The sequence below is a fragment of the Pelodiscus sinensis genome, chromosome 3 (genome assembly GCF_049634645.1).
Source record: "Pelodiscus sinensis isolate JC-2024 chromosome 3, ASM4963464v1, whole genome shotgun sequence".
Lineage (NCBI taxonomy): Eukaryota > Metazoa > Chordata > Testudines > Trionychidae > Pelodiscus > Pelodiscus sinensis.
This window is the reverse complement of record NC_134713.1, coordinates 51,004,009-51,019,123: the sequence shown is the minus strand read 5'-3', so window position 1 is coordinate 51,019,123 and position 15,115 is coordinate 51,004,009. Positions and strand designations below refer to the sequence as shown.

General features: G+C 37.6%; 1 protein-coding gene across 4 annotated transcripts in view; it reads right to left on the bottom strand.

Moving 5' to 3' along the window:
* Nucleotides 1-15,115, bottom strand: part of ADGRB3 (adhesion G protein-coupled receptor B3) — a 632,976-nt gene that overhangs the window by 31,985 nt on the left and 585,876 nt on the right. For all 4 annotated transcript variants that reach the window (XM_075923697.1, XM_075923698.1, XM_014575580.3 and 1 more), the window contains 3 exons: nt 9,745-9,830; nt 5,797-5,895; nt 5,304-5,475 (listed from right to left, as the gene is read on the bottom strand). In XM_075923697.1, the coding sequence (XP_075779812.1) occupies nt 5,304-5,475; nt 5,797-5,895; nt 9,745-9,830 (357 nt within the window). The remainder of the gene's footprint in view (nt 1-5,303; nt 5,476-5,796; nt 5,896-9,744; nt 9,831-15,115) is intronic.

The window sequence follows — 15,115 nt, the reverse complement described above, 5'->3', positions numbered from 1 at the left end:
AATTTAGCATTCATATTGGAAATCTGATTCTAAGAATTACCATCTTCCAATCTGAATACAGAAATTTGGCTATGGATGTAACCAGTGTCCTATCAAAACTAACCAACCATTTCTATGCTGAATATCAAGCACTCTCTGTAAACTTCCTGTGAGCATTCTAGAGACCATTCATTATTTGCAGAAATTATTTGGCTATTGCTTTAGAATAATCAAATAAGAAAAAATCATAAGCTACTCATGGACATTTTTGGAAACAGTAAAAGAGGCTAAATTAATCAACTGAAGCTTGAGCCCAGGGCCTTGCTTTCTGAATGCCATTATGTTGTGCTACAAATTCTTTGAGAGCTAGGACAGGCTTTCCCAGCAGGAAAAAAAAGCAGTTGGAAAAATGTGCCTTATTTTTATAATTAGAAAGCATTATCTTATCATCCTCAACCTTTAAATGAGTTAAACCACCCTTCATTTGCATAAAGCCAGGCGCCGCCATTTTTAAATGTCCGCTAGTGGGGACTCCGAGCCACGCGGCTACACGCAGCACGGACTAGGTAGTTCGGACTAGGCTTCCTTGTCCGAACTACCGTTACTCCTCGTGAAACGAGGCCTAGTCCAAACTACCTAGTCCGTGCTGCGTGTAGCCGCGCGGCACAGAGTCCGCACTAGCAGACATTTAAAAATGGCGGTGCCTGGCTTTATGCAAATGAAGCCCGGGAAATTCAAATCCCGGGCTTCATTTGCAACTCCGGTTGCCTACATTACCACCCTAGTTCGAACTAGGGTGGTAGTGTAGACATACCCTTTGTTATTTTCAAATAACGTCTGTTATTCTGAAACAACGCTGCTGTGTAGACATAGCCCTGGTGCCTAAGGCTTCCTTTGTGGATTCCACTAATTTAACTAAGTGCCTAAAACCAGGCATTGCAATGCTGAGTGTAGCAGTCCCTAATTATCTTTATGGATCAGGCCTTTACTGATGTGGAGGGATTTTGCCAAAATGATTAACTGACCAATTTATTGGTTTTCTATTCCATAGTATTAGTGCAGCAGAATCCTCAGACAATGCAACAAACAAAAGGGGCTTCTGAAATGTTCATTTGTTTTTCTCCACCACTCGTTCAGAATTGTTTTCTAATTTATTTCTCTTTTTAACATCAAGCTGAAAGGTTGTTTTAGAGCCAGGCAGACTGAGAGAGACAGAGACGATGAATGTGCAGGAACTAAAGAAGTGGTTTCCCTAGCAACAGTAACCACTTCAAGATGCTGATAACTTACCCTCTCTCCCTACTCATGCACTTTTTTCCCTCTTGCAATATAGAAATGTGGGTTGTAGATTTAGACACTAAACATGTATTTAATCCAAATGCATTTCAATCAGTAGGAGCAGGGAAAAAAGCAGAAAATACACATGGGTTCCTCCCATCACGACCAGCCTTTGTAGTTGTTCAGCATGACTCAAATTAGCTTCAGAGACTGTGTTCAAGCATGCATACTGTTCTGGTGTTCTGGTAAGGAAGACTATTAGCAGTAGGCTTTTCTACCATTCTCTATATTATGACACATACACACACATCACACTCTCTTTGTCTCATTAGTTAGTTTAACAGCAAGAAGACAAGACTGAATAGTGATATGATAGGGTAAGAATATTCCCATTCATCATCATGTTAAAAACAATAATACTTAGCTCTTTTATAGCCTTTTCCAACCATAGATCTCAAAGCATGAAGGAGAATAAAGTATCATATCCTAATTTTACAGATTGGGAACTGAGGCAGAGGGATGTGAAGTGACACTCTTAAAGTTACACACACAGCAGATTGGGAACAAAAGTCAGAGTCCCCACTCAAATGCCCTATTGAGCAGTCATACAGCCTTTTAAACAACTCAATTTCAGACAAAACTACTGATGGGTTTGGGACAGAAAGGGAATGTAGACACACATTTTTACATTTCCAGCTTTATGAAATGGACTTATGGACACAATTATAACTCAAAGATGCTTTGGGCAAATTGCTTCATGTAACCTATCAATCTTAATGTCTTACTCTGTTGGACCTGTTTATCTTATTTTGGTGTAAGTATCATTCTTGTGTGTAAAATTAGACATACAGAGTACGGAATGCTTTGTGGTTTTAAATGTGCAAAGGGAAGCCATCAAGGGTGTTTCCAGCGCTGGGATGCCTCAGTGTCTGGGAAAATCATATGTAAATAGAATTTTGTCCTGAAGTCTTAGCGGTGGTTGGGCTGAGGAAGTCACATGTCCATCAAAACTGCCAGGGTGGGATGCAGAAACAGAATTCCTACCCAAAGGGAATCTTTAAAAACAACAGGGAGCTAGCAGGTTTGAACTTTGGCTGGCTGGCATGGGCACACCCAAGAGAATAAACCAAAAAGACCCCAGGAAAGAGATTTCCCTGGTTTTGAATGATTAGCTTGGAAAGAAACTGTTTTAGGGTGAGTTTGTAATAAGTTTGTACTGAGGTTTTAGTGTAGCTAAGCGTTTTCTTTTATTTTAAGTTTGTAGTCTACTTTGCTCTCCGTGTTCTCACTTATAACCACTTAACTCCTACTGCTTATATTTAATAAAATCATTTTTATTTACTATCTAGCCCAGTGTAAATAATTGTTACCTAGGGGACACAAACAGTGTGTACATCCTCCTTTCATTGTTAAAGGGGACTTCCCTAAAACATTCATTTGGGGTTCTAATCCCATTTGGATAGTGGTATCCCATGAAGCTGGGCCCAAAACTGCATTTTTCTTGGACCTGAAGAGTTTCAGTGTCTGTATGGCTTCTCGGGGGTGGAGGAGAGGGAGGGAGCGGGCAATGATATCAGGTCTGTGCTGCGGCTGGGGGAGACCAGGGAGCTGGCCCTTGAAAGTAGGAATTCATACTTCCTTGAAAGTAGGAATAAGAGATCATCCAGAAAAAGATTTATTTTCCGGAGAATCACGTCTAGACTGGCACTTTTCTCCGGCTTATCTCCAAGCCGGAAAAAAGTGGCAGCCATGTTAATGCAAATACCGCGGGGGATATTTAAATCCCCCGCGGATTTGCCTATTCCAAAGTGCTACATTAGCATCCCTTTTCCGAAAGGGAGGCCAGTGTAGACACAGCCCCAGTGTTTATGTTCAAACCAATATGTCAAGTGTAATGGTAAAAAAAATGTATATATTTATATGAACAAGAATGCATTGTTTTTGGAAAATAGCAATAGTAAGGGTATAGTAAAGAAAGTCTGAATTTTTCTCTAATATTTTATTTGTGGTATGTAATTTGATTATCCAATTAATATTTGCTTATGCAGACATATTGTAAATATTAGCTGAATGTTCGGAAGTTATAATGAGGTGGCTTCATTACTTGTATGACAGTCATCACCAAGAATGACAAATAGATTGTTAAGATTTCAATGCCATGTGTGGGTACAGAGAAATGTCTTCTTTGGACTACATAAAGTAATGGACTACATTTTCAGGTAGAACATATTTTCTATAAATTGCTAAAATGTTCCCTGAAAATGTGCACATATGAGAGTCACTATATTAGCTGACACCAGTGACTGAACCACAGTCTTCCTGAGCTATATAAATGAGTCTCTATAGCTTGTATAAAGTACCAGAGTCTTAAATTCCTTAAGGCCATATGCACAGAATAGGGCATAATACAGCATGAATAATGGGTTACATCCCCCCTCTGTACAGAAGACATTCATCCAGAGGTTCTTTGCCCACACCATTTTGAATCTCAGATGAGTCCCACTGACACTACCTTTATGCAATCGAGACTCTCCAGAGCTAATGGTGCGAGTTTCCACACCATGAACTAAAGAACTCTTCAGCTGAAAGCTGTTGCAGACCCATAACCTCTCTGCACTGAGCACAGAAGGAATATAGCACACGCTGATCAGTGGATTTGTGATTTGTTAGATTAAAAGAAGCATTAATGCATATACTTGTGTAGGGAAACATGCATGTCCTTTCGTGTTTACCTACATAAGCATGTGTTTGCATATTATATAGATAGACTTTAGGCCTTTTTAAAATATGGATGCTAATGTATTATGAGAAAGCTGCTTTCATAAGTGACTTGCATCCTGTGACAATTAACTAACAGTATGAAAGAAAATTGCATCAATAGTTTATTATCTCTTTGATCCTTTTCCCATTAGGAAAAAAAATCCTAATTAGTTCCTCAATTTTTACTCCAGCCCTTGTCCAAGATCACACCGGGAATCTCTTATTTTAAGCTGTAGCCCACATTCCCCTCCATTTTCAAACTCCTCCCTGTCTCTAACTGAATGCTTTGGAGGTTCACAAAGTGACACACAAACAGACACACACACACACATGGTAGAATACAATGTTCACACAGATTAGAATACCACAGGGTGACTGAAGTAGAGTGGGTCACCACCCCGCATGCTGGTTTTAATGAATATACTGGTCCCATGAACTTAGGATGGTAAAAACTGGAGAGAAGAGACACTATGCATGAAGCCTCCACACTCACTTTAGGGAATACAACTTAAACATGACCTCAACGACCCTGTTATTTTAGCCGTGGAGCTCCTTTGAATAGATACTGCCAATCCCTGAGAATTGTACTAAACATGCTTTAGTGATGTGAATAAACATCCTAAGAGATAAAATGTAAGCTCCACACTCACTGTCACTTGTGACCTAATAAGATCTGAACTGATATGGAGTTGAAAGGCTTGTTCATAAAGCAACCATACTTCTTCCTCCTCTGTTTTTGTAAATTTTCAACATTTTTTGTATAGGATGGCATAGCGTAAATGAAAGCAATTTTTGTATTTGAACAAGTCTTTCTACAAGTGCAAAAACTCACATAATCTGTTCCTTTGGAAAAGGAATCGTTTGTCTGTACTCATTGTGCATAATCATAATATCAAAGATGCATAATTAGAAATAAATAAGACCTATTTGAACCAACTTAGTGATGACTTCTAATTAAGTGGACCCATTTTTTTCACTGAAATTAACTGTGCTGCATTTTTGCATCTGAAATCAAATAATCTTTTGTTAACCTCAAGTACATCCACTCTCCATTACTGTATTCACTCTTCCTATCTGTCCCTGTCTACTGAGTTTCTATATTTGGAGGCTTTTCTCTTTCGTCTACTGACTCATCTACCTGGAACTGTTTGAGATCCTTATTCACTTGCTTCTCTCTAAATCTCATCTCAAGAATTTCCTTTTTCTCTTTATGCCACTAAGTAAATTTCTGAAAAAATATATTTTATATAATATTAAACAGTATTGATTGAAAAATTATTCCTCACCTCCCTTCGGAGAATACAGTGGACCATGACAATAACAAAGCCTTGCAATGAATCAAATACTGCAAAGAGTATCTGAAATAATATTGATCTTTTGTCTGTCATAGCCAGAACTGCAGACATCCACGTCAGAGCCAGAAGAGGTAACACAACACAGGAACTCCAAAGGGATGCCCTTTTGAGAGAGAGAGAGGAAAAAAACAACATTATATAGCAGTATGTGGATAAATAAAGACCCACTACTAAAAAAATCTTTAAGAATGGCAACTTATTAGTTAATTTGAAAACCACAGACAAATATATAAAAATGTACTTTATGTTCTAAAGAGTATCCTGTATTCAGTTAATAAACACAGTTGCCAATTTTAACAAGAATATTTAAATATGTTCAGTGCTCTAGTATAGTGTTAGCAAACACAGTTTTCATCATCAAAGTATTTTCTCACATGCACTGTATAAGATTTGTAACAAGAAGATGTAAATGATTAGGACTAACATGGCATTACTGGCGGTGGTGGCTGACAAAGCTGTTGTTGAAACTACTCCACACTTGGCACATTTGAGCGTCAAACCGCTATGAGGCTCACTCATCTGACTGCAAACAAACAGAACACCCACAAAAAGAACAAAATATTGAATTTTCACTGAAAAACGTTGCTACTGAAATTTAGCTTTTAAATATGATGTCATGCAGAAAAATTAAGTAGACTTATTCAGGATGAATGCTTTAGGTTGTTGCAAAAGTGTATTGGTACTATACATTATTAACTTTTACTATTAAGGCTATGGGGCTTAATTTCATGCAGGTTCTATTTCTTCCATTTAAGCTAAAAAGGCCCCACTGTTCATAGATCAAGGTTGCTCAATACACAGAGGTAAACATAAGCACGTGCTAGTGTAGACACACACCGTGAAATCCCTCTATTCAGACCATTTACAACACTAATGCATCAATGCTCACTTACTCAAGAATGAGTACAGGACATACAAATGTGGAAAATAAAATATTTATTATTATATGAACATTAATAAAGGAAGAGACTTCCGAAATGTGCTCAAGTCATTCAGACAAGAAGGGCTTGTTGTACAGTAAGTTACTGTCTTAGTAAAACAGTTTGAGTGTGCTGGCTAAAAGCTGTAGACAGCAGTTTGCTTGTTCCCATTGTATAAAGGTCTGAATACAGAGGTTGAAATGTATGGTATTTGATGAAAAGAAATATTACTTGTGACTAAAAAGGGATGATATGTTATTCTACTCCAATAAAACACAGTACACAAGCATTAAGCTTAAAGCATTTTGTATTCACAGCTGTATTACAAAACTCATCAGAGTTGAAATATAAAAGCTGGTATTTGAATTTTTTTATATTTGTACAACATACATTCACATTCTGACATTTTGATTAAATAAACAACTTATTTGATATCTTATTTCTCACCTGCCACCAGAACCAGTGATTTCCATATCATACCAAGAAATTTATTACAATAGATAGAAAAGTATTTTACCCCATTGATAACTGGGAAAAAACAACAAAACCAATCAATTCTCCTCAAATCCCCTCCCCCCATTCATTGTAATGAAGAAGAAGAACATTTGGGGAAAATAAGTCTGAATATTTCATCGAACTGAACTCTCACTCTTCAACCTGTCATTTACCATCACAGATAAATGCTTGCTTCTGCTTTTATGCATAAGGCACAGAAACAAAGGGCCAGATTCTTGGCTTATGTAAAATGAAATCAGCTGCAGCGAAAATGATTTTCACTATCTAAGGGTGTAGCCAATAATTGGTGGAGACAGAAAGAAATACATGTTGGCCTTGATACTGCATCACTTACTCCCATGAAGAGTCTTATTATCACTGCAATATGCAAAACACATCTGAAGATTTATAGGGATAAAGCTATCCCTCAGATAACGTCAGAATACCTGTATGTTTATTACAAAAGAATGGAATGTCTTTCCCCAAACCTATGATAGGACTTTTCGAACAGGTCTTTTATAATCAAATATTTTGGGGGTAGATCCTCAGCTAAGGTATATTGGCATAGCTCCCCTGACTTTTCATCATATGTTAATTCATAGTAGTTCATGATCTAGCCTCTTATTTTCACCTGAAGAGTCACCATGGCTACGTCTAGACTGGCATGATTTTCCGCAAATGCTTTTAATGGGAAAGTTTTCCGTTAAAAGCATTTGTGGAAAAAAGCATCTAGATTGTCACGGACACTTTTCCACAAAAGCACTTTTTGTGGAAAAGCGTCCGTGCCAGTCTAGACGTGCTTTTGCACAAAAAAGCCCTGATCGCCATTTTTGTGATCGGGGCTTTTTTGCACAAATAAAATCTGAGCTGTCTACACTGGCCCTTTTGCGCAAAAGCTTTGCACAAAAGGACTTTTGCCCGAATGGGAGAGCATAGTATTGCCGCAAGAAGCACTGATTTCAGACTGTAGGAAGTCAGTGTGCTTGCGGAAATTCAAGCAGCCAGTGTAAACAGTTGGCAAGTTTTTCCGCAAAAGCGTTTGCTTTTGCGGAAAAACTTGCCAGTCTTGACACGGTGTTTTACTAAGATCAAAGTCTTTGGAGCTCCTCTATTTTGCATCTGTAAATGCTTTAGTCCCATTTAAATGTTTTTACTATGGAGCATTTCATGTGCCTAGATGGTAGATGTGGCTGGTAGGAAGACTTAACTAACGAGTGACCATACTTTTTTGATGAGGAGGGAGGAGGCTACACAATTTCCACTGCCTCAGAGTACGACTCAAAAATCTGAGTCTGCATCATTTCAGCAAGCAATGCTGAAGATAGATTGTTTTCATCTTTATTAAGGCATCTAGAACTTAGTCCATCCTCCTGGCACTGCAGGATTCTTACTGACAACATATTTCATGTGCTTTTTCCAATTTAGCTTTAAAAATAACATTTGTTTGATTTGCTGAGATACAAACGTTCAGAAAACATAGTATGTGGTTAATCAGAAAACTATAATCAACTAGATTTAAACAGTGTATAGTTGAGAAGCTAAAAAGCTATTCTGCAGTTTAACATGACTTCTTCTATCCTTTAAAAAGTATAGAAATATGTGCTATAGATCTACATAGTCAAAACTTCTTTGATTTTAAGTATTAAGAAAATACACACTGGTGCTGAAATAGTGTGTCTTATTTTATAATATGGCACATTTAATCAAAACACGAAGAATATACTGCAGCATTATAAAGAAAGATAGAAAGTTGTAGAAAAGGGTAGAATTAAGAAAAAAAATTTTAATAAGAAGGAAAAGAAAAAAGAACAAAAAGGGATTTGGGTGATGGTGGTGGCTGTTTTTGGCACAGAGCACTAAGAAGTGAAAACCAAAGAAGGTTTTAATACACTTCATTAAACTAACACTAAATGGCAATGTAAGCATACCAAACAGTATATGACATCAATATTCACATATAATCAATCAATCAAACATTAGGAACAATGCTAAGAGGAATGATCAGATAATTCAAAGTAAGGTTTTAAGAAAAGTTTATGAACAGCTGTAAACTATGCATGTAAAATTGAGAACCAACATCATTAGCAATGACAATTTTGGGGTAGCCTCCTACAAATGGTGCAGAAGAAAAGAATACGACAAGTGCAGAAGTAAAAATATACTGATTGCTTATCATTACATGAAGCATTAAAAGACACGTCATACATTCAGAAAGCTAAGATACATTTTTTAAATGTTTCTCTCTTATATGGACTCCATTCATATCCACTGCTACAGATCTTGCAACCCACCTGTACCTACTGAACTCAACAGCAAAATTATTGCTACCTTTTATTAGGACCTAAGATGCAGTTCCTCCCTCTTTTATCATTAGAAACTCAGAATTTCAATATAAAATTATAAGTAAATTAATGAAAGGAAATCATGGATACAAAAACAGAAAACTTTTCTATTTACATTTTTTGCTTTTTGAAATATGTGTAATTTACATTCAAATTCTGTTATGCTTATTTCAGAACACAAACACATATACATGTATCTATACAAACAGAGCTAAATTCTCCTCCTATCTCTCCTATTGGCTTCAGTGATGTTATACTGGTATAAAAGAAAGAAAGAAAGATTTTGGCTTTGTCTGCACACACATTTTATACAATTATATTCCTGATTTCAGGAATAAAAATGTATGAAATCCCTGCTCAGTTTTGTAAAGGCTTAATCCTCATTCTTATTAACTTAATACTGTTGTACTTGTGTTTTATTTTCAGTTTGCTCAGTCACTTTCCATCAGGGTAATGCAACTGCAACTTTTGCAATGAATGAAATCTGTTAGACACACTGTTACATTGAGAAAAAGTTCAAAGCACAATCAAATGCATTTTTTGGTGAATATCTGTAATTGAAAATATATATGATACATTTGCAATACGCTTTAAAATATCCCAATTGCTGCTTACCCCGCTCTGTGTTTGAGCTTTTTATCTAGGATCCCATCTCTGGAAACAAGTTTATTAAATACCAAAATGCCAATCACCATGTTGACCTGTCAAATAGAAACAAACATTTGATCTTTCGAAGGAAAATGCCTACACACATTATTACAGAAAATGGTCTCTTTTACATTTGCCAACCTGATTGAATTCCAAACTTAGACTATAGTTGTAGGATGATTTTTGAAAAATTTGGTCAGAGACTATGTACTGCACAAGTCTCAGGATGCACAAAGTGTACTTAATTTTAGCGCTAAATTCTGGCTTCCTGGGCAAATTCTCTAAAAGATAGAACAAATATATAAATCAACAGCTGTATTAATTAAAGCCTGACTTATGTCCTGTATCTGGCCACGTATTTGTCTGCCTGTTAATAAGCAAGTAGGTAGTTGTAATTCTAATAATCAATTAAACATAAACTTTAGTTGTAACAATGTAATTTGTTCCATGTAAGGGATAGAATATTTTATTTGACTTCTGTGTGCAAGACTAAAAATGATTGTGTATTATTTGTATTGCTATAGCAAGTAGGAGCCCCAGTCATGAATCAGAATCCCATTCCACTAGATATGGTATAAACATAGAATGAAGATAATCTTATCTGGTTATTTTAAATATATCTTGCTTTGAGTCCCAACTATGAATTTTTGCTGCAAGGTTTTCTCCCTAATGCAAAATCAGAATTTATGGTTTTCATTTGTTGGTTTTGTTTTCACAGATTGACAACTATCTTCTTCATTCCCAGCTTTCTCATATGTAGGATTGAAAGAATGTGATTTTTAAAAAAAATATATGGATAATAGCAATGTTTATTTTTAAGTATTTTTTATTTTTATTAACCAAAATTTCCACAAGTGAGAAATTGGTGTCTGTAGACAGTAGACCTTGAGATTCAAAAAATTAAAGCTTTATAACTTAAAATGCAAATTGTTAATATCACATGTCAAAAATATACAAAGTAAATATCCTTAAATAAAACTTTAATCAGTTCTCAAGCAGCATTTTTCTTTGCCTATCTGGAAATATTTACTTATTGATTTGTGTATGTAAAGTGAAATTGACATTTAATTACAAATATCTAAGCTTTCCAAGCCTATTCCTATGCCAAAATGTGATTTGGGTTAGCTATCTATAGGATAGTTTGCTTGCACTATTTTATGGACTAAATCTGGTATCAACTGATATCAATCCATAAATTAACAGAGTTATAAAGGTTTATACCAGCTGAGTAGTTGGCTCAAATAGCCATGTAGTTCTAAAGTCAGTATTTGGTCCTTAATACTTACTCTATGTAGAATACTATGCTTTTAATTTAGCCTTTAAATGGACCTGAGAAAAAAAATTAGTTTGGAAATGTTTTTAAAATGGACTTTTGAAAACTACATTAAACACTGATCATTTGCCAGTATATTCTGCCCACCGCCCAATTATTTTAGGCCTTTCTTAGTTTAAATTTATTTCAGTTTTTACATTTTTTCAGAGGAGATTTTTCTTCTAAATGGCTAGATGAAAAAGCTTCCTCCATACCTGCTAACTAGTGAGAGAGCAGACCATGTTTGTTGAATGTCAGACATCTCTGAATAAAGTTTGCTGGTTATACAGAGAATACACAGCTCCATGTGGAAATTATTATTAGCTTTTTATAAACATCCTTAGCTTGGACTGTGAGCTGTACAGAAGGTTCCTTGGCTTGATTCTATATGAAGATGAGACATGCTCTGTGGAAGTTGCAAACATTAACATGCCAGTAATATTTGTAGCTATATACCTCTCTCTCTGATAATTACAGATATTCCTTTTGATTTATGCCAATGCAAATCAGGACTAAGTCAGATGAAGTCCATAGAAGTACCCTGGTCTAAAAGTGATGTAAGGGTGAGAAGAATCAGATCAAAACACTGTAAACTCCTTGCTGAAATTATTACAAGGAGTCAGAGTAAGATGCTAGAGTATTTAGTAGATAGCAACGAAATTGGTTTCAGAAATAGGTTATTATTAGCTGATAATAATAGATGGCCCTAAAAATCATTGGTGTAGAAGAGGGACAAGTACTGTTAATGATGCCATTTTATTTGATGCCATTAAATCATTTGTTTAAGAGGACTCACCATCTTAATTTGTGGAACATTTTGGCTTCAGCAAAAACTGTATTTTCTGGGGTAGATTAGCCTATACTTCTCTAGAGGGTCAGTATGTAGAAAGGGAAGGTATTGTTTTGCCAGAGATCCTAAGAAAATGTTGTTTCTTTTATGGATTGTAATGAAAGAAGCATAAGAACAGAAGTTTAGGAGGATGAGATTATTTGTGGCATTGAAACTCAGCAGGATGGTTTGAAAACTAGAATTAATGCTGGGGATATTCAGGTGACTGAGTCTAATTCTCACTCTATCCTAAACCCCTTGCAACTTGTAAATAACAGCCGGGCTTTCTGTCAAGGCATTATATTTCAGGATACTTGGCATAATATTAGATGAGGAAATTTGGAAGAAATATTGTATTACATTGATAAAAGACTTGTAAGATAAACAAAAGTATTTTGGCAGTATTTTAAAGAAGCCTTGTTGAAGGCACAGAAAGAAACCATCCCGACGTGTAGCAAGAGAGGCAAACATGGTAAGAGACCGGACTGGCTTGCAGGGGAAATCCTTGGTGAACTTAAGCACAAAAAGGAAGCTTACAAAAAGTGGAAACTTGGACAAATGACCAGGGAGGGGTTTAAATATATAGCTCGAGAATGTCGGGGGGTTATCAGGAAGGCAAAAGCACAAATGGAATTGCGACTGGCTAAGGTTGTGAAGGATAGCAAGGTTTCTACAGGCATGTTAACAAGAAGAAGGTGATCAGAGAGGGTGTGCGGCCCCTATTGGATGAAGGAGGTAACCTAGTGACAGATGATGTGGGGAAAGCTGAAGTATTCAATGCTTTCTTTGCCTCTGTATTCACGGACAAGGTCGGCTCCTGGACTTCTGTGCTAAATGACGCAAGATGGGATGAAGATGGACAGCCTGTGGTGGGTAAAGAACAGGTTAGGAACTATTGGGATGTATTAGGTGATTTATTTCCAGAAGGGATAAGGAGGTGTTAGTGCCATTATACAAGGCATTGGTGAGACCCCATTTGGAATACTGTGTGCAGTTCTGGTCTCCCATGTTTAAGAAGGATGAATTCAAACTGGAACAGGTACAAAGAAGGGCCACTAGGATGATCCGAGGAATGGAAAACCTGTCTTATGAAAGGAGACTCAAGGAGCTTGGCTTGTTTACCTTAACCAAAAGAAGGCTGAGAGGGGACATGATTGCACTTTTTAAATATATTAGAGGGATAAATATCAGGGAGGGAGAGGAATTATTTAAGCTTAATACCAATGTGGACACAAGAACAAATGATATAAGCTGGCTAGTAGGAAGTTTAGGTTTGAGATTAGACGAAGGTTTCTAACCATTAGAGGAGTGAAGTTCTGGAACGGCCTTCCAAGGGAAGTAGTGGGGGCAAAAGATCTATCTGGTTTCAAGATTAAACTGATGGGTTTATGAAGGGGATGGTTTGATGAGATAACATGATCTTGGTAACTAATTGTCATTGTCCATTCATTATCAGTGGGACTAGGTCAATGGTGGGATGATAGGAGTTACTATAGAGAACTTTCTGGGTGTCTGGCTGATGAGTCTTGCCCACATGCTCAGGGTTTAGCTGATCGCCATATTTGGGGTCGGGAAGGAATTTTCCTCCAGGGTAGATTGGCAGAGGCCCTGGAGGTTTTTCGCCTTCCTCTGTAGCATGGGGTATACAGATCACAGCTAGAGGATTCTCTGCATCTTGTGGTCTTCAAAGTATTTGAAGGCTTCAATATCTGAGATATAAGTGAGAGGATTATTTTGGGAGGGGTGGGTGAGATTCTGTGGCCTGCACTGTGCAGGGGGTCAGACTAGATGATCATAATGGTCCCTTCTGACCTTAAAGTCTATGAGTCTATGAGTCTATTTAGAAAAGCTAAACGTACACAAATCCATGGGTCCAAACGTATTGCATCCGAGGGTACTGAGGGAGTTGGCAAATGTCATTGAGGAACCTTTGGCCATTATCTTTGAAAAGTCGTGGAGATCGGGAGAAATCCCAGATGATTGGAAAAAGGCAAATGTAGTGCCCATCTTCAAAAAAGGGAAGAAGGATGATCCAGAGAACTATAGGCCAGTCAGTCTTACCTCGGTTCCTGGAAAAATCATGGAAAGGATCCTTAAGGAATCCATTTTGAGGCACTTGGAAGAGAGGAAAAGTGATTAGGAATAGTCAGCATGGATTCACAAAGGGCAAGTCATGCCTGACCAATCTGATTAGCTTCTATGATGAGGTAACTGTCTCTGTGGACGTGGGAAAGTCAGTGGATGTGATATACTTTGATTTTAGCGAGGCTTTTGATACGGTCTCCCACAATATTCTTGCCAGCAAGTTAAAGGAATGTGGATTGGATAAATGGACAGTAAGATGGATAGAAAGATGGCTAGAAGGCTGGGCCCAGCAGGTAGTGATCAACGGCTTGATGTCAGGATGGCAGTCGGTTTCTAGCGGAGTGCCCCAAGGTTCGGTTTTAGGACCGGTTTTGTTCAATATCTTTATTAATGACCTGGATGAGTGGATGGATTGCACCCTCAAGAAGTTTGCAGATGATACTAAGCTAGGGGGAGAGGTAGATACACTTGAGGGCAGAGATAGGGTCCAGAGTGACTTAGAGAAATTGGAGGATTGGGCCACAAGAAATCTGATGAGGTTCAACAAGGACAAGTGCAGAGTCCTGCACTTGGGACGGAAGAATCCCAAGCATAGTTACAAGCTGGGGACCAACCGGTTAAGTAGTAGTTCTGCAGAAAAGGACCTGGGAGTTACAGTGGATGAGAAGCTGGATATGAGTCAACAGTGTGCCCTTGTAGCCAAAAAGGCTAATGGCATATTAGGTTCCATTAAGAGGAGCATTGGCAGCAGATCCAGAGATGTCATTATTCCCCTTTATTCAGCTTTGGTGAGGCCACATCTGGAGTATTGTGTCCAGTTCTGGGCCCCCCACTACCAAAAAGGATGTGGATGCATTGGAGAGGGTCCAGCGGACGGCAACCAAAATGATTAGGGGGCTGGAGCATATGACTTATGAGGAGAGGCTGAGGGAGTTGGGTCTGTTTAGTCTGCAGAAGTAAAGAGTGAGGGGGGATTTGATAGCAGCCTTCAACTTCCAGAAGGGAGGTTCCAAAGAGGATGGAGAGAGGCTGTTTTCAGTAGTGACAAATGGCAAAACAAGGATCAATGGTCTCAAGTTGTGGTGGGAGAGGTCCAGGTTGGATATTAGGAA